Source organism: Pelophylax lessonae (assembly GCF_965119305.1).
Source record: "Pelophylax lessonae genome assembly, chromosome: 3".
In the NCBI taxonomy this organism is placed as follows: domain Eukaryota; kingdom Metazoa; phylum Chordata; class Amphibia; order Anura; family Ranidae; genus Pelophylax; species Pelophylax lessonae.
This window is the reverse complement of record NC_138770.1, coordinates 345684755-345704920: the sequence shown is the minus strand read 5'-3', so window position 1 is coordinate 345704920 and position 20166 is coordinate 345684755. Positions and strand designations below refer to the sequence as shown.

The 20166-nt window shown below is 39.3% G+C and overlaps 1 protein-coding gene across 1 annotated transcript in view; it reads right to left on the bottom strand.

The window, feature by feature from the left end:
* Positions 1-3507: 3507 nt before the first annotated feature.
* OGFRL1 (opioid growth factor receptor like 1) overlaps positions 3508-20166 on the bottom strand; it is a 54740-nt gene continuing 38081 nt past the window's right edge. Inside the window, exons 6-8 of the mRNA XM_082250884.1 lie at positions 12284-12350; positions 8751-8896; positions 3508-4314 (exon numbers count right to left, since the gene is read on the bottom strand). Coding sequence (XP_082107010.1) covers positions 3543-4314; positions 8751-8896; positions 12284-12350 — 985 coding nt within the window. The 3' untranslated portion in view covers positions 3508-3542. The remainder of the gene's footprint in view (positions 4315-8750; positions 8897-12283; positions 12351-20166) is intronic.

Genomic DNA, 20166 nt, shown 5'->3' with positions numbered 1-20166 from the left:
TTGGGCCTGTTTGCACCAATGCACTGAGTTGGGGTATAATGTGATAAAATGATGCAGGCATACATTTCACCACAAGATGTAGCACACAGTAAAATGCTGCCACACATAGAGTGCAATCAAGTGCAATTTAAATTAAGTTTAAAATAAAATGCAAGCACTAAAATGTGTTGTAACGACACATCAGAGTCCATATGCACAACATATTCCATCGTGTGCATACTATGCACACCAGATGGGATGAACAGGCTCTTAGGAACATAGTGGAAAAAATAATTTTGAGTAATCTTTACTTTTAAGCCAACACTTCTATATGCACTTCTTTTACATAAGGGTCCCACTCACACCTTTCTAGTCAGATGCATTGCAGGAACACATGTTAACACATAAGTTACCGCAATGAACGTTACAAGTGCAGAGTGTCGTAATATAATTCATTAAAAATGGATCCCCAATGCACTTCCAACACACACATTACAGCACAGCACAACACATAAATGGGGGTTATTTACTAAACCTGGAGACTGCAAAATCAGGTGCAGCTCTGCATAGAAACTAATCAGCTTCCAGGTTTTATTGTCATAGCTTAAGGGCTCTTTCACACAGGCGGTCCGATCAGATCCGCCTGTCAGTTTTTTAGGCAGATCTGATCGGATGCCCCATTCAGCCCTATGGAGCAGTGGATGTCAGCGGTGACATGTCCGCTGCCATCCACATCCGATCCTGTCCGTGAAATCCGGACGGATGGAAACCCTATTTTCCATCCGTCCTGGGGATCGGATCGGATGGGATCGCATGAGAGCGGACAGGCGGTCCGCTCTCATCTGATTCCCCATAGAGAGCAGCGGGGGCTGTGACACCTCCCTCTCCGCACTGCAAGTGGAAACGGAGCTGTCATCCTACGGAGGCGGACCGTGTAAAAGAGCCCTAAGGCCCCTTTCACACATATGGTCCGTTCCATCAGTTCAGTCACGTCAAAATGTATCAGTTTTCCATCCGTTTTTCATCAGTTTTTCATCCGTTTTTCGTCAGTTGTAATCCGTTTTTCATCTGTTTTTCGTCAGTTGTTATCTGTTTTTCATCCGTTGTCGTCCGTTTTTCATCCGCTGTCATCCGTTTTTCATCCGTTGTCATCTGTTTTTCGTCTGATCCGTTTTTTTGATGGATGAAAAATAGGGCATTCCTCCGTTCAAAAAAAACGGACATTGACGGAAGCGGATGAAAACGGATGTTAACTGATGATCATCCGTTTTTACATAGAGATACATTGATGTCCGTTTTTCATCCGTCAACGGATGGATGAAAAACAGACAAACGGACAGCATGTGTGAAAGGGGCCTAACTGAACAAGCCGAAGTTAGAAGCTGAATGGCTACCATGCACAGCTGTACCAGATTCTGAGTGCACCAATTTTAGTAAATCTCTCTTTTTTTCCAGTCTGGTGCATTGAAAGCCCATTAATTTAGTTGGCTGCATATTGCATCACATAGTAACCGGTAATATAATGCTTGTGCATTGACGCAACGCACCGGATTGGACAGGTGTGAATGGGCTCTAAATAAGCAAACATTTTTCTTTAAATGTTGATGTGTTTTAAGTATAGTTTAAATATTGTTTTAAAGAGATGTATATGGTGTTTTTTTTTCTTTTTTTTATCTAGTAATATATTTGTATATTTCTAGTAAGTATGAAATACATATTTCTAATGATGAATGCATATTTACCTTATTTAGAGCATACTACATGTGTGTGAAAAAAAACAATAAATATAATGTATTTATATAATGAATTTTAAAAAATGGTAGTCATTAAATTTAAATATTGTTATATGTAAAATTCTAACTAGCTATATAATCAGATAAACCCTAAGTAAAACATCCTTAGGCTAGATATTCACTCAGATATTTGAATCCTAAATATTGAAACATTTCTCAAACAATGAACATACTAAAAAGAATGGGGCATTTTTGCAGGACTTACTGTACATTATTCATAAATAAAGTATCCAATGCAAGCTTTTATCAGGAAGATGTATCATTGGCAAATACTTTGACACCCTGAACAAGTTTTCTTGCATGTTATTAGATTATTTTTAACCATTTTATCCCAGTGTACTTCTTAGTGATTTATTCTGCAACTACAAGTCCTGATAAAGGAAAACTGGTAAGCCCCTGACTTTGAAATGTGTTGGAGCTTTGTGACTCTAAATTTGGTGAATAAAAATCAACTGTCTTTAACCCTAAAGGAATTGTAAAGTCTGAAGGTTGTTTATCTTAATGCATTCTATGCATTAAGATGAAAAACCTGTGTGCAGCAGCCACTCCAGCTCCCCTAATAGTTACCAGAGCCTCATCTTGATCCAGCAATGTTGCAGGAGAGACTCAGCCGCCCAACACTCTCCTTCCTCATTGGCTGAAACAGTAGTATGGAGCCATTGGCTCCCACTGCTGTCAATTAAAGTCAGTGAGACAATAAGAAGAGAGAGGGGGGAGGGGCTTATCAGTGGCTCCGTGTCTGAATGGACATACAGAGTGGTGGCTCGGCCTGAGTTTCCGCATAGCAAACTGCTTGCTGTGGGGGCAGGAGGGAGGGACCAGGAGTGCTGGCGAGGGACCTGAGAAGAGGAGGATTCGGGCTGGTCTGTGCAAAATCATTTCACAGAGCAGGTAAGTATACCAAGTTTGTTATTTTTAAATGAAAAAAAACTAAGATTTTAGTATCACTTTAACTTTGTAACTTTTAACTGTATAAAATACATAAACCAGTACTAACATAATAAACCCCAGGATAGAGGAGAGTATTTTTTTCTACCTTATAGCAATATTATAACAATATTGTAACCATTATAAAAATAGTTACATATATATAATATATATATATATATATATATATAGATAGAGGCACACTATACTACTAGTGGCACTAGTGTTGTACTGTACTAGCCATTGGTGTACCTAAATAAATGTGTGCATCGGGGATATTTTTCTGAACTTTTCTTTACAGCAGGCTCAGGATATTGTGCAATTTTCACTGCGGTAATCCTATCAGTTGGATATCTCTCTATGGTAACAAGCATTGCTAAAACTATCCTTATGAATGTTAGCAGGAATAAAAAAAGATGTATGAATACAGATTTTCTGTGAACTGCTATTTGTGGCTACAGTTACAAAAATATTAGATAACTTAGTTCTTGGTTGCACACCTACCACTAATCCTCAAATCTAACTGTCTGGCAAAGCTGCATATCTAATGCTTCTCCCATCCTCTGTTATTTACCACTTTTGTGCAGACCGACATATATAAATGTACAAAATGAATTGTATAACCAAAAAAAAGAAAAAAAAAAAAACAAAACACGCGAACCAAGGTGACCTTCATGTATACTCTCCTTTCTGATAATAAAGTGACTCATAAATTGCTAGTTTGTTATTTAAAGTTAGAAAATATATATAATCTTATTCAGGCTTCAGTGCTACATTTTATATAGTTTTCTTCCCATAACAGTTCATATAATATTTCTACAATTCCTATATATTGTATTTCTCTCATTTGGCTGTGTCTTCCTTTTTAAGTTTATTTTCTGAAGGTGTGATGCTTTCAGCATTTGCAGTAGTGCCAGGTGACAAGCTGCACAAGCAATCTTTACTACCTTCGTCAATGGTGTCAACTATTAAAATGCTGTCCGTATTGCTTTCATTGCTGAGATCTTCTGTATTTTGTTCAAACAATTCATTTACATGAAGAGAAGAACTTGTTATGTCATCTATGTTTGTGGGCAAATGGTTCAGTTTAGACTTTTCTATCTTGGCACTGTCAGTCTCTGTTGTCATTATGTCCTTAAAGTCCTCCACTGATTCATCTGAGGGATGAACTTCTTCCGTTTCCAGCTTGGTCTCTTCTACTTGAGCACTTTCTGGTAACTTTTCCCCAGAAGAATCAATTCTTGCTGTTTCAGGTTCTTGCTCAGTCTTAGCATCCTTAGATTTTTGTGAATGTTTTTTCAGTAATCTATTTGAAGTTGTGGTCTTTTTAACTGATTTACATCGCTGAACTTCCTGTTTTGTTGGGGGTCCCCAGATAAAGTGGTCAGGAGGCTGGTAATAAAGGCAGGCGTACCGTAAAAGTCGTCTTCTCTCTCTCCTTACCTTTATGGTGTAAACAAAATACTCCAGAGCACTTTGTTTCATATTTGGGATGGTGTTTTCAACAATGGACTCCTGCAGAAAGACTTTTACTAAGGGAGGCTTGAAATGTTCATATCCAAGTTCTCCAAGACTTTTCAATATTCTGGTGATTCTCAAGTAGTTGTGCTGAGATCTGGAAAGAAAAAAAAAATAACCAGATGTAATTTTTGTCCTAATACTGAATATCCATGTTCCTCAAAATACATAGTTCAAAAGGTAGAATCAACACCAAATACACCCGACTGGTAGATAGTGCAACCTATGGCACCATTCTAGACATCAATATTATAGATGACGTCAATATTATAGAGGCCCATTATATTTGTTTTGTGGTTAAGCTACAGCCACATGATTTAACACACAAAAAAAACTGGCGCTTAGAGCTAACTGAACAGGAGACCCAAAGAGACGATTGATGATAAATGGAGTTAAAAATTAAGTTAAAAAATTGTGGAATTGGCCATATGTCTTGTGTCGGGGGTGCAGCTGTCCCATAATCAGTCCCAATGAAAAAAGCACCACAAACAACAACAGTGGGATAATTAGCGCTCCCCAGAACAAAGGAAACTAGGCTGGAGAATAAGGGATAAAATATCTCAGTTTATTGGGAAATCTTGATAAAGAACTCCAGTGATTGGATGATAGAAAACACACACAGGTCACCATGAAGGCATGAGTGGTTGCACAGTACCTGAAGTGGGAGCCAATGCTGCAGATGTTATATCAAGGGGGAAATATCACACCAATGGGGGTTGATGGAAAGGGCTTAGCTTGGTGAAGATGGAAAGCAACCGAAGTCTGCGGCGTCTGCTTGCGCTGGGAGATGTAATCACCGCTGGAAGCGTGAGGTGGCCGTCCACATCCTTGGAGTGCACATGCGTCTCCTACCCTCATAAGTCCTCAGCCACGCCGAGAGATGACATCACAGGAAGTCAGCGGCCGGGCCAGGGAAAACAGCACCAGGCAGCCAGGGTCAAATGGAAAGGCAGCAATGACCACACACAGGAGGAATGCCAGAGTAAAATTGGTCAAGTAGGGAAGGACAAAATGCCAAGATGACATTACATGTTTCGGGGAATCCCCTTCATTAGATCTCATGAAGAGAGGACTCACGAGGGTAGGAGACGCCAGGTGTGCTCCAAGGATGTGGCCGGCCACCTCACGCTTCCAGCGGTGATTACATCTCCCAGCGCAAGCAGATGCCGCGGACTCTCCCCCTCTGTGAGGTATTCCTTCGGTTGATTTCCATCTTCACCAAGCGAAGCCCTTTCCATCAATCCCCATTGGTGTGATATTTCCCCCTTGATATAACATCTGCAGCATTGGCTCCCACTTCAGGTACTTTGCAACCACTCATGCCTTCATGGTGACCTGTGTGTGTTTTCTATCATTTAATCACCGGAGTTCTTTGTCAAGATTTCCCAATAAACTGAGATATTTTATCCCCTATTCTCCAGCCTAGTTTCCTTTATTCTGGGGAGCGCTAATTATCCCACTGTTGTTGTTTGAGCCACATGATTTATCCTGTGGCATTTCATCGGTCATGAGACAGAGCAAATAGTTGATACACAATATAAAAGTATTGAGTCATTCAAATGCCTTCCTCATTCATTTCTGTACTGTATCCATGTCTTTACACTAATTAAACCAAACATGCAAGTTACTTTCAGCTAGATGGACAAATCCTGTTTGATTTAGAAAAAGATAGAAACTTTATGTCAACCTTGTCAACTTGAATTTGCTTCACAGGCTCAGAATTTGGAATGTTTCAGCCTAACGGCTTTTGTCCCCTTGAGATAAAAGTGATGTAGTAGATGTCTATATAGCACACAAAAATGCATGTCTCTAAAATGTGAGTGTGCACGTCTCTGTGGTCGTTGGATGGAAAGGGAGAATTGTTTTCTGTCTCAATATCACTTGAATATCAAACTGCTATCCTATGTCTGGATATATTGCAATAGATCTCTTTATGAGAATAAGTTGTAAGAGTTCTGTCCATGATCATCCTCATCAGACTGACCGACCTGCTGCCATTTCTACCCTTGATTCTCTATCAGGGGCACATGTGGTAGAGTTGGCTATTAGCTGTGTTTATTATCATTAGGAAGTTCTTATGTTCAATTTTTAAAAGCCATGATCAACTGACCATTTTACCTTTAAATAGTGTACTGAGTTTCTATATGCCCAAGACTACTCAGAAATAGAAATACAGTTGGAAATTCTGATACCAGTATTAAGTGTTTAGTATAGGATGTATCATTTTCTTTGTGTCCAAACTCCTGCTCCTGCACACTTTTTTCCTCATTCATTGAATAGATGAGTCTTCACTTACATCAGCGTTCTGAAGTGAGCCACATTTATTAGGCAGTACCAGATGAGGTTTTATTTGAAAAGCAGCTGCATTAGGCTTTATTAATGGAACCCCATGTGTATACTCAACTGTTTTACTTGAAGTTATGTTTGTATCAGAGACTTCATTTAAATTTATATTCTAAAACAATTAATGGAAAAAATATTATTTTTTTCACTTTTGCATACTGGCTTATCTGAATGTAGTAAAAAAAGTCTATCTGTTCTATAAAAAACACGTCCTGACCAAATATGAGGGCTTCCATTAGTGATATCCTTTTGAAAATGCTAGTTACCTAGCTAGCTATCAGGCTTTGGATTCACTATATTTTGACCCACTGACCCAGAATAAGTATTCAGTTAGCAAAATCCAAAACCACTGAACTGAATATTTACTCCATGGTAATGACTCATGGGGGGAGATTTACTAAAACTGGTGCACCTGGAATCTGGTGCAGCTGTGCATAGTAACCAATCAGATTCTAACTTCAGCTTGTTCAATTACACTTTGACAATACAACCTGAAAACTGATTGGTTACTGTGCAGAGCTGCACTCAATTCTGCATGCAGCAGCTTTAGTAAATCTCTCCCAAAGTGTCAAAGCCACTGTATCAGATTGATAGCCGGGAAAACAGTATTTTTAAAAGGACAGCTTAGAAATAACAGTCCAAATACATCACTCAGTACAGGTTTCCTTCTAAAGAATTAATGAACCTTTGTGATGAAATAGGGGTAAATTACACGTTGCTCTTCACACATTTGATTTAGCCATTTCAATGCCAGGACCCATAAAATGCAAGTGATGCTTCATTTGATGTAACTCCTCATACACAGAGTTCATAAAGTTTGTGGGGGAAAAAACTCATAGACTAAGATCTGAACTGTCTGGGCTGTTCTCACAGAAAGGAAGGAAAGGTAAAGATTTATATTTGCAAGCGGCCTTTTTTTGCAATTATATCTTAAAGCATAATTACAGTTTTGCAGTCAGATTTGAGAAACCCCCACTACATGTTATTAGTTTCACGTTCCCACTCACACAGCATGTCTAAACTTTTTTCTTAATAATTCTTAGCTTTTAGAGGTTTAGAGGTGTCATGGCTGACTGCAATGATTTGAATAATGTTAGCATGAGCCTGTCCCAAGTCTGTTCTCAAAAACATACAATGCAAGAAGACCAGCCTCTACACCCTTAATCCTTTCATAGGACAGACAGTGTTCAAATTTAGTTACAATTTATATTAAAAAAGATCTGCCTGCACAGTACAGACAGGGATAACTGTGGCCCAGTACAGCTGCACAGGCCTGTGGGTAGATAAACAGCTTGGAAGGGAGGGGGTGAAGTTAACACAGTTTAACTTGGAGGGAGGGGTGGATTTAGTGAAAGCAGTAGTAAAGGTACAGCTCACTTTAAATCTACTGGACAGGACTATACACAATCAAGTCTCTGCAGTGGTTAATGCCTGGTAATGATTTAGGCTATCTAGGCAATTTTTTCAAAATTAAAATAATAAACATGTTATACTTTCTTGCTCTGTGCAATTATATTTCCAGGGAAGGGATAAGTAAGTAGCAAAATGTTTTTTACCTTAACACAGGGAATGGATTAAGGTAAAATTTGTGAGCTAGGGTACAATGGATTTTTACTTAAAGTGCTATTAAACCCACAACAGTAAAATCAGTCTGTATATGCAGTAAAGTATGCTTGTTATACAAGCATACTTTACTGCATATAACCTAAGGGGTTAATTATGCGCATTGTGTAAAAAGGCTTTTTGATACTGTCTTCTCTGATCCTCCCCTTCTTCCACAGTACCCAGTCCATCTTCTGATAGAGCAGAGCCTTGGGGGCACTCTGCACATGCTTTGGTGTGTATTGCTAGAGAGTTTATTTTTTTCTTGATAGGCTGCATGTGATCGGCACAGGGCCAATCAGCACTGTTCAGCAGAGGGTCAGGGGTCCTGTAGCCTCATAGGACAGTCAGATTAGAATGAAAACTCCTCCTACAAGTTTTAACCAGGGCTGATAGAAGTCATAAGACTGCTCTAACTGAGAAAAGGTATTTAGCAGTTAAAATGTACTAAAATAATTGCATTTCCATGTTCTGTGTACTGTGGGAGACCAGATACAGTGAATGCAGGGTCCTGGATTTAGTAACACTTTAAGTCAAGAAAAAGAGACGTATTTGCATGTTAGTTAGTGTGAGAATGAACTGACATACTCATTTAAATGCTGAAATCGGTCTTGCCAGTTTGCAGCTCTGGAAACATTTCCATTCTTGTCTACCAACTTTAACCCAAAAAAATCCAGCATTATCTTGTATGCCATAATGAATCTTTTGGTTGCTTCCTTTGTTTTTTTAAATTCCTTAGAGAAAAAAAAGATATAATGTCAATACACAAAAAAAAAAAAACATTTGAATGCTTTTACATTAAAGTGATTGAATATCCAATGACACCTAAATGAGGTGCTGAAGGAAAAACAAATAGAGAAATTTACAAGAGCTCAGGCATGTAGTAATATTTCTATCATGTCTGTACACTGCCAAATCACAAAGCAGGTTTTCAGTACCTTTAATTTCATACTTCATCCTCATCCCTCTTTTTCCTATATTCCTGCTTTACATAGCTCCTTAACCTAGCTCTATCTACTGTAATTTTCTCTTCCGGATTCAAACCTGCAGTTCCTCATAAAACCCTCTTGGACTCCTCCATCCTTTTTCAGTTACCATCCCCTTAAGGCCTACTTAAGGGGATGGTAACTAAAACATATGGTATATAAAACATATCTTGCAACTAATTCATTTAATAAAAGCCAATAAAAACTGTTCTGGGATTTTTTTCCTTAGGTTTGTGAATGTTGTAAAAATGAATGTCACAACAAATACCCAATCAGGTGCAAAAAAAAAAAAAAAAAGACACACATGTAATGTTTGCTTGCACATGATTGGATGATGGAAGTTAGCAAAACTTTACCTTATGCGTTAAGCTAAATGACAGTTCTCTTGGAAAGCGAACAACCCATTTGCCCTTATTAAATCCTAGTCTTGCCATTTAGCTTTAGCTGTTGGAGTCATTCCAATTCATTCATGATTGCTGATTGACTCATCAACATCTTTTCTACCTCGCCCAATGGTGTTCCTCTTTGTCAGTCCGTCCACTGGCTAACAATTCAGAGAATCCCAAATAACGTGTCCACTTCTAACCTACAGAGCTCTCTATACTTTGGCATCTCCACATATTTCCAGATGCCATCCCAAAAGTAACCTGCACTCCCACTTTAATAATTTTCTCACACTTGGCATTCATTTACAACTGCCCCTTTTGAATACCTTTACACACATTGTTCAGTGCTCTCCAACCATGGACCCAATTAAACAAACACTCAAAAACCTTCTTCAGACCGTCATATAATCTTAGCTAAGCTATTCTCTTTAGTTACTGACCTACGTTTTTGTCTGTCAAGGAACACACCCTATTCTCATATACAGTTTAATCATTTCCTTTACCTCTTGTTTCTACCCCTTATTCCGCTAGTTTGTAAGCTTATGTGTATAGAGGCCACCTTTTAATATATATATATATATATATATATATATATATATATATATATATATATATATATATATTTTTTTTTTTTTTTTATTACAGCTCTATGTACAAACCTATGGAAAAGTTAACCTTTAATACTACCTATACTACCCTCCTTTTTAATATGTATTACTTTGCTACAGGAGATGATGGCTCAATCATAACTTCCAACAATCATATTTTCAGCCAAATCTTTCTACAATTAACAATCTTTATATAACAAATTGTAGACAAAGATGCGGTTTTATTTGGAAAAAAGTAAAGGCAAGACAGAAAAAAAAATACAAGTATAAAAAAAAGAAGAGTGCTTTCCAGAACACCACCACCTGCTTTTTCCCACTCTATGGATAATTAGTAACTGAAATTCCTTCTCCAAAAGCTAGCATGATGTTTACAACCAACATATGCAGAAGAGGAAATACTGCTATGAATATTTGTATTCTACTATCATTTTTAGAAGGAAAGCCGAAAAGAAAAAGGGGGCTTATTTGCCTGCTGGCATGCTTTTGGGTCTTTCATTGGTGTAATTCCTCTTCTACATATGTTGGCTATAAATATAATACCGGTTTTTGGAGTGAATATTTCAGCTACAATTATGTGTAGAGTGAGGAAGAACATGTGGTGATGTTCTGCAAAGTACACTTTTTAGTAGTTTATATTTATCTCAGGGCAGGTAATTGGAAGCTGTATACAAAGATGGATCACAGAAGATGCGCATTTGCTGGGAGTTTATATTCAAATGCTGTGTATGCCTTCCCCGCTACAAAAACATCTCAGTAAAATATCAAGCACAGCACCCTAAATGCCTTTGTAGGCATTCCTTATATCACGTTTACCATGTTATCGATAAAAACCCTCTTTGTTTTTCCCCTCTTCCACTCCCCTTGTTGTTTGTATCCCTTGCTAAAGTGCCCTTACTTTTTCAGAAATTTGCATAACTGGTATTTGCCATAGGAAAATAGCATATCTCAGGAGTCACTTGAGAATGGAACAAGAATGGCAAAAGTGACAGCATTTATGAAAAATGGTTGCAAATAGAATAATGGATTTTAAAGTGGTTTGGCAAATGCATACCAAAATAGAGAAAATTCCAAATTTTAAGTCACTTTAAGAGCCCTTTCACACTGAGGCACTTGAAAACTGCCCATAAAACTGAGCGCTTTTCAGGCGCTTTTGAGGATTTTTTGAGGCACTTTTTAGGCACTTTTGAGGTGTTAACATGTGCTTTTTTATAGACACGTGACTCAATAACACTTTTGAGGTGCTTTTGAAAAGCTTTTCGGGTGCTTTTGAGGTGCTTCCCATTCATTTTAATGGAGAGGGCCGTTTTTGAGGCTCTTTTTAAGCGCTCCAGACATGCCCAAAAGATGCTGCTTGCAGGATTTTTTTTCACTGTCCTGCCAGCGTACCATTGTTTAATTAGTAATTATTTAAGACGGACAATCAAGAACAGAATATTATTAAGACAATTTATTATTACCAAGGTAATGCTACAAAAAAAACTGATTATACTGCTAAATTAAAAAAAAAAAATATTTCCAGATGAAATTACCATAAAATAAACAATAAAATGTTGGAAAATATACAAGATTGCTAAGAAGAACGTGGTTTTATAAAAATACATCAATATAATAGGATAATTATAAATGATCTCCACAAACATTCTATTACTATTCATTGTTTATTTAATAGATCTGAGGGTAGCACGTCAGCTGGAGACCTTGTTTTGCATATCTCTATGCTCATTAGTGAAAAGCCACTAAACAGTTTTAAAAAAAAGTGACAGCTTATTAAAGCTAGCATAGGGAAGTCTTCCCATGTCATTTGCTCATCTAAAATCTTCTTATAGCTTGATGTATTAATAGATGTCACACAAGCACTTCTGAGAACATCAAAGATGTCTGCTGCTACTCGGTTTCTCACAAATCCATGAAAACAAATGTCAACCCTCAAAGTGATGAGAGAGGGGGAAAAAAAAAAAAAAAAAAAAAAAAAAAAAAGCATATTTAGACACCTTTCAAGTTGGAACTGTACACAATATGTTGTGTGAAACACCTGTCTTTACAAGTGAATATTATAAAATGCGGACTGCACAATTTTTCAACACATGAATTTCCTTATGAAGCCAGTAATCATAAAAATTATACAAGCAATTCTGGTTTACCTCAATTTCATATGAGGTCAGTTCCTTGGCGTAGAAATTTAAACCTTGCTCTCTTAGAGGAAAGAGCCTGCAAAAGGAAAAAAGAAAAAAAAAATCACTGCAGTGTGAGTGTTATCAAAATGCCTAGATTCAGATATCTTTTTTCCAAATACTTGCTATTTTTACAGGTTTAGATGGTAATCACACAATTAATGAAGCAAAGTGGGTTTAGGGTGATCTTGGTCACATTATATAATGCACAATACAAACTTGTAAGGTACAGGCTTTAGAGGTGATCCCCAGGCAAACAGCTAAATACACAGTTTAGATACATGTATACGTGTATGTCTACTGTTTATCTTCCAAACAGCTAATCTTGTGATTTTCACACATTTTCGACCTTGTACAGCCAGACATGTAACACATGTAGGTAATAATTAAGCAATTATTTTCCCTGTTTAAGGCCTCTTTCACACGGGCGTTCCGTATGTCCGTATATCACCCCATCCATTTGCGGGTGATATACGGACATAATGAATGTCTATGGGATTGCGGATGTCAGTGGATGACCATCCGCTGACATCCGATTTTCGTCCTTTCAGTTCTGTTCCGTTTTTTGGAACGGAACAGAACCCTATTTTTCTTCCATTTAAAAAACAGAAAGGACGCAAAATCGGATGCCAGCGGTGTCATCTGCTGACATCCGCAAACGGATGGGATGATATGCGGACATACGGACCGGATGACACAAGTGTCATCCGTGTCCGTAAAAAAAAAAAAAAAAAAAGTGCCAGAGCGGATCGCAATACGGTCCGCTCCGTGTGAAAGAGGCCTAACAATTCAGCTTCCTATGGGTCCTTTCACACTAGCGGTCTGATCAAGTCCACCTGTCAGTTTTTCAGGAGGACCTGGTCGGACCCTCCATTCACCCCTATTGTGCGGCAGATGTCAGCGGTGACATGTTGGCTGACACCAACCACTATCCGATTCGATCCTATAAGCCAAATCCAGATGGATGGTGACCCTATTTTCTGTCCGTCTGGAGGATCAGATCGGGTGAAAATGGACAGCCGGTCCATTTTCACCCGATTTCCCTATTGGGGAGAGCAGGACCAGGGGAGGACTGGGAAGGTGCCAGGTGCCCCCTCCCCCCCCCCCCCCCAGGCTGCTCTGATGCTGGGTAAAAAGGCCGCATTCAAGGCTGGGTTCATGTAGGGGCCAGTCACTGTATACAGCTGCCGGTCGCTGCTACACAATGTTACACAATGTTATATTTGCAGAGCTGCAGGGGAGCGGTATGAGTGTGCAGAGTACGCTCCTGCCCCCGGCTGGCACAATACTAACACAGTCACTTCCCTGTCAGGCAAAGTGATCTCTGCCCGACAGGAGCTTCCTAGGCCACTCGAGCGCAGGAGAAATGCAGTTTTTCTAGCTTCCTAGGCCCCACCTGGCACAATGTCATGTATTTTTGTTAAACCTCCTTTGTTGCTATTAACAATAAATGAGGTTATCACATTCATGTTTTTCTTGCTTCATAACATCAATACCTGTTAAAAAACCAGGTGGGCATGGATGGTGAGCTGATTTAATGGGTCACTTGACTGGACTTGCCCCCCAGGACTAAGGCTGCCAGCCCTCACCTGAACAGGATTCGGTCAGTCTCCGCTCTGCACAGTGAGTGGAGATGGACCTGTCATCCGCCTGCTCATTGGGGATCAGTGGAGTGATCCCCCGCTGAGCAAAACGGAGCCTGCTGAGCAGACCACCCGTGTGAAAGGACCTTATGTCATCTGTCTGGCATCAGTTTATTCATTGGTTATGGAGTTGTTATCATCATCTCCATCTTACTAACAAGGAGGTAACCAGGAAAGCAGTAAAGCTGAACCAGGAAGAAGAGTGTGGCAGAGGTGAGCAAATCACAAGACTGGTTGTGCAGAATTACAATTCCCTTGGCAGGAAAACTAGTAACCGTATCTATTTCAACAGTGTAGTTAGCTACTTGCCTAAAGTTCCACTATGACACCTTATGCACACTGCTGCAGTTAAACCTAAGTTTTTGTGAGTTTAACCACTTTATGACTGCTCACTGTGCCTCTACTGCGGCACAGTGGCTCGTTATAGTCCAGCGACGTAGTACTACGTCGCTGGACTCCTCCCCTTGTGGGCGGCGCTCGCGCGCCGCCGGAGGCTCGCTCCCACTGTATTCATTCACAGCGGGAGTCGGGCCAGGGGAGGAGCAGCGGCGATCTGAACATGCATAGCTGAACATGCGATCTGTCCCTGTGTCACTCAGTCACCTCCCCCCACACACGTTAGTAAGCACCAGGCATACATTAACCCCTCCCTCTCCAATAAAATTAACCCCTTCCCTGCCAGTGTCATTTTTACAGTAACAGTGCATATTTATAGCACTGATTACTATAGAAATGTCACTGGTACCCCCAAAAGTGTCAAAAATGTCAGTCAAGGGTCCGATCTGTCCGCCGCAATGTCGCAGTCCAGCAAAACAAATCGCAGATCGCCGCCATTACTCGTTAAAAAAAAAAAAACACCAAAAATGACAGAAATCTTTCCCTTAGTTAGTAAACGCAATAACTTTTGCACAAATCAATCAAAATACGCTTATTGTGATTTTTTTTTTTACCAAACATAGGTAGCAGAAAACAAATTGGCCAAAAATGTAAAAAAAAAAAAATGTGATTTTTACATTTTTTTGGGAGGGAATTTCATATAAAAAAAATGTGAAAAATATTGTTATTTTTCAAAATTTACGCTATTTTTTTGTTTATAGCACAAAAAGTAAAAAATCGCACAGGTGATCAAATACCACCAAAAGAAAGCTGTTTGTGGGAAAAAAGGACGTAAATTTTGTTTCGGTACAGCGTCGCAACGACCGCGCAATTGTCAGTTAAAATCATGCAGTGCCGAATCGCAAAAAGTAGGGGGGTTTTTTGGTGTCTCACGCCAAGGAAATGGGACTTTATGGGCAAGTAGTATGCATAATAAAGTAAATGTGGAAAATAATAGAATAATATAAAGGGTATATATATATAAAATTCCAAGTTTATTGGACAATCTTGTCAAAACAAGAGTAATGATATAATTAGTATCTCAATATGTGAGCATAAGTGTTGGGTATAGGCCCAATGTGATAAAGGTAGGAAGGTGATTCAAAATGAATCCGTGACACATCCGTGACACTGTGATAATAGTGACAGTTCATATGGATTCTTGTCTCTGCGTGTCCCGAGTAAATCAGGAAAAATATTACAGAGTTCCATCCATAGTATCCTGACGCGTTTCGGCTATATCAGCCTTTTTCAAAGGTTTCTGTCACCCAGCTGAAACAATAATAATAGTATTAATGTTTCCTTAGGAAATATATAATTATGGGTGTATCAAAGTACTAAAAAGTACATACTTATTTTTCCATCTTGTTTCTGCAAACCAAAGGGAAAAACTCTCTCTGCTTCCTCCAACCTGCGACAAGGAGCCGTAAGATGCCACAGTCTGGAAGGATATATTGGGTTATTGTAAGTAGAGTATATATATATAATATATAATAAGGGTAATTATTACCGTTATTATTACTCACCTACCAAAAGAAAAAAGTGTTCATGTATGAGTCTTCACTCAAGGTTCCAGTGATGTCTCAGTTACTAAAATAATATGTAATATGTAGGTTATACATTATAGGATATATCCCAAATAATTGTTTTTATGTGTATGGATATCCAAATTACTTACAAATGCAGAGTTTTGAAATGAGGATAAGGGGGAGGTATCTCTTCCACCGTTTTACTTCAGGGATGAGCTATTACCCCGTTCTGAAAATACCATGGTATGTGTCCATAGATTAATTAAGGCAACAATGGTTGTGGATACAAAGTATTTTATTTGTGACTTCAAAGGTTGCAGGATGAACACTTACATTTTGGGGGAGATGTAGGAAGAAAAAGTAGGATCCTTTCACAGCTTGCAGCTCCACGTCTGTCCTGTTCCCTCAGCAAGAGGGAAGTGAGGAGAGACGCCGGCTCCCCGGCCTTATAAAGCTGCTCGCGCATGCGCCTGAGGTGCCACGCTCGATCGGCTTTTTCCGTCAATGGCTCGGATGCTTCATACTGCGCATGCGCCTGGGTGATGCGCGCGCAGTATGAACCGATCATGACAGTACGGCCGCCGACACGGGATAACGAGATCGGGGAAGTCACCCGCCGTATCCTGCGGGTGAGGGGGGAAAGATCTTAGGAAACCTCCTTCCCATCTCAATAGAGCCCCTGTCACTGGAGGGTGGCAGGGGCTTACCGTGCCAGGCGCAAGTTCGAGGAGATGCAGAGTGGTTTGTCAGTGAAACAAGATTACATAAGACATTTTGTACAACGATGGTGCAGTAATTGCTAATAAAGCAAGAAGTATATATCTGCATTGTAAAGGCATTTCCCATTCTAACAACAATGGTAGCAAACAATCAATAGTAAATACATAATCATTTGTATTTATAAAAATTATTTTTAGGTGTATGTTAACAGCAGTAATAATATAATACCCAAAAAGGGGTGTCCCTAAGGGAGGATGTTATTGGAACAATTACAGGTCTGGTACATCAAAGAGAGGGAAGGGGGGGGAAAAGGGGGTTTGGGCAGAAAAAAGGGGGGTTTTTTTTGTATTTATTATTGGTCATTGATGGATGGTCTTGTCATATATTCTTAATCTGTTTTGCCCGAGGCAAAGCCTTCCAAAAATGGTCTAAAACTTTCTGTTTCATTAAGTCCTGGATATTTTGTGGCGTTCAGACGCCTGATCCATCGCATCTCCATTTGCAACAATTTTTTGTTCCAGTCGCCCCCACGCGGAGGTATGTGTACTCTCTCAAGGGCAATAAATGTGACCTTTGGCATTTTATTGTTGTGTATATTTTTAACATGTCTGCCAAGTGGTAGATGGAAGTTGCATATGGTCATGCTTTGGACATGTTTATTTATCCTCTTACCCATTTCTTGTTTCGTCTTACCGACGTAAAAAGACCCACATTGGCACCTCATAAGGTACACAACACCTCTCGTTTTGCAATTGACATAGTGACGTGGTCTGAAGTGTTCACCATTAGGCAAGATGGTGTCTGTACATTTTTTGATGACATTGCACTGTGCGCAAGTGCCACAAGGGTATGTACCCTTATCCTTGCATGGGTCCTTCCGTTTCTCTTTAAATTCACTATGTATGAGATCTTGTCTGAGGGAGCCGGCCTTTTTATAGGTTACAAGTGGGTTGTCGGAGACAAATGGTTTTACTATGGGGTCTTCCCTTAGTATTCTCCAATGCTTTTGGAGTATTCCTTTGATTTTGTGGTGTTCATTGGTGAATCATAGGATAATACGGCTTTTTTCTCCTTGTTCTTTACTTTTATCCGCTTTTTTGGTTTTGAATAGGAGTTCATGTCTTTGTAATTTTTTAACTTTATTGAATGCTTTCCTGAGGGTACTTCTTGTGTATCCTCTTTCCAAGAGTCTGCCCGTCAGAAGATCGGCTTCTTTTTGGAAGTCTTTCTCCTCTCTGCAGTTCCTTTTTAGTCTTAGTGATTGGCTATACGGGATAGCTTTTTTTAACGGTGTTGGGTGAAAACTTGTGGCGTGCAGGATGGAATTTCCTGCTGTTTCTTTTCGATAGAGGGTTGTTTTAATTTCTCCATTCTCCTCTTTCAATATCCAAGTATCCAGAAATGCAATTTTCTTTTTGTCGTAAGTCAGTGTGAAGTACATATTGTAGGTATTATTGTTCATAACCTTCAAGCATTCTTTTATTAGATTTTCTGGGCCTGTCCAAATGATAAAAATATCGTCCAGGAAGCGCTGCCATAGTAGAATATGGTCTACAAAAATGATGTTGTTTTCTTCAGCTAGGAATTCTGCTTCCCAGGCACCCAAATAGATGTTCGCATATGATGGTGCGCAACTCGTTCCCATCGCCACTTTTATAAATACAAATGATTATGTATTTACTATTGATTGTTTGCTACCATTGTTGTTAGAATGGGAAATGGGAAATGCCTTTACAATGCAGATATATACTTCTTGCTTTATTAGCAATTACTGCACCATCGTTGTACAAAATGTCTTATGTAATCTTGTTTCATTGACAAACCACTCTGCATCTCCTCGAATTTGCGCCTGGCACGGTAAGCCCCTGCCACCCTCCAGTGACAGGGGCTCTATTGAGATGGGAAGGAGGTTTCCTAAGATCTTTCCCCCCTCACCCGCAGGATACGGCGGGTGACTTCCCCGATCTCGTTATCCCGTGTCGGCGGCCGTACTGTCATGATCGGTTCATACTGCGCGCGCATCACCCAGGCGCATGCGCAGTATGAAGCATCCGAGCCATTGACGGAAAAAGCCGATCGAGCGCGGCACCTCAGGCGCATGCGCGAGCGGCTTTTCTCACTCTCCTCACTTCCCTCTTGCTGAGGGAACAGGACAGACGTGGAGCTGCAAGCTGTGAAAGGATCCTACTTTTTCTTCCTACATCTCCCCCAAAATGTAAGTGTTCATCCTGCAACCTTTGAAGTCACAAATAAAATACTTTGTATCCACAACCATTGTTGCCTTAATTAATCTATGGACACATACCATGGTATTTTCAGAACGGGGTAATAGCTCATCCCTGAAGTAAAACGGTGGAAGAGATACCTCCCCCTTATCCTCATTTCAAAACTCTGCATTTGTAAGTAATTTGGATATCCATACACATAAAAACAATTATTTGGGAAATATCCTATAATGTATAACCTACATATTACATATTATTTTAGTAACTGAGACATCACTGGAACCTTGAGTGAAGACTCATACATGAACACTTTTTTCTTTTGGTAGGTGAGTAATAATAACGGTAATAATTACCCTTATTATATATTATATATATATACTCTACTTACAATAACCCAATATATCCTTCCAGACTGTGGCATCTTACGGCTCCTTGTCGCAGGTTGGAGGAAGCAGAGAGAGTTTTTCCCTTTGGTTTGCAGAAACAAGATGGAAAAATAAGTATGTACTTTTTAGTACTTTGATACACCCATAATTATATATTTCCTAAGGAAACATTAATACTATTATTATTGTTTCAGCTGGGTGACAGAAACCTTTGAAAAAGGCTGATATAGCCGAAACGCGTCAGGATACTATGGATGGAACTCTGTAATATTTTTCCTGATTTACTCGGGACACGCAGAGACAAGAATCCATATGAACTGTCACTATTATCACATGTGTCACGGATTCATTTTGAATCACCTTTCTACCTTTATCACATTGGGCCTATACCCAACACTTATGCTCACATATTGAGATACTAATTATATCATTACTCTTGTTTTGACAAGATTGTCCAATAAACTTGGAATTTTATATATATATACCCTTTATATTATTCTATTATTTTCCACATTTACTTTATTATGCATACTACTTGCCCATAAAGTCCCATTTCCTTGGCGTGAGACACCAAAAAACCCCCCTGCTTCATTAGTTTATAGGGACGGAGGCAAAAACCTACTATAACCACCCCCAAGATCAAAACCCCCACCCCCTCGCGAATCGCAAAAAGTGGCCTGGACGTAAGACAGCAAAATCCTCCGGTGGTAAAGTGGTTAAGTGGGGTTTTTCTGCCGTAAAACTCCCCTCTATGTTATCCTATGTGTCCATGCACACATGGACGTTTTTAGCAGTTCAGTAGCAGGGGAGTTTAGAGGATGTTTTCTGAATGCTCTACAATTGCATTCAGGAGAGGCAATTTTTACCACAAAAAATGCTAAACCCTGTTAATTGCGCATAAACTTACATAAACTCACCTAAACTCTAGGTGTGTTTAGCACTTCAGCATTTATATATTTCAATGGCCGCAATAAA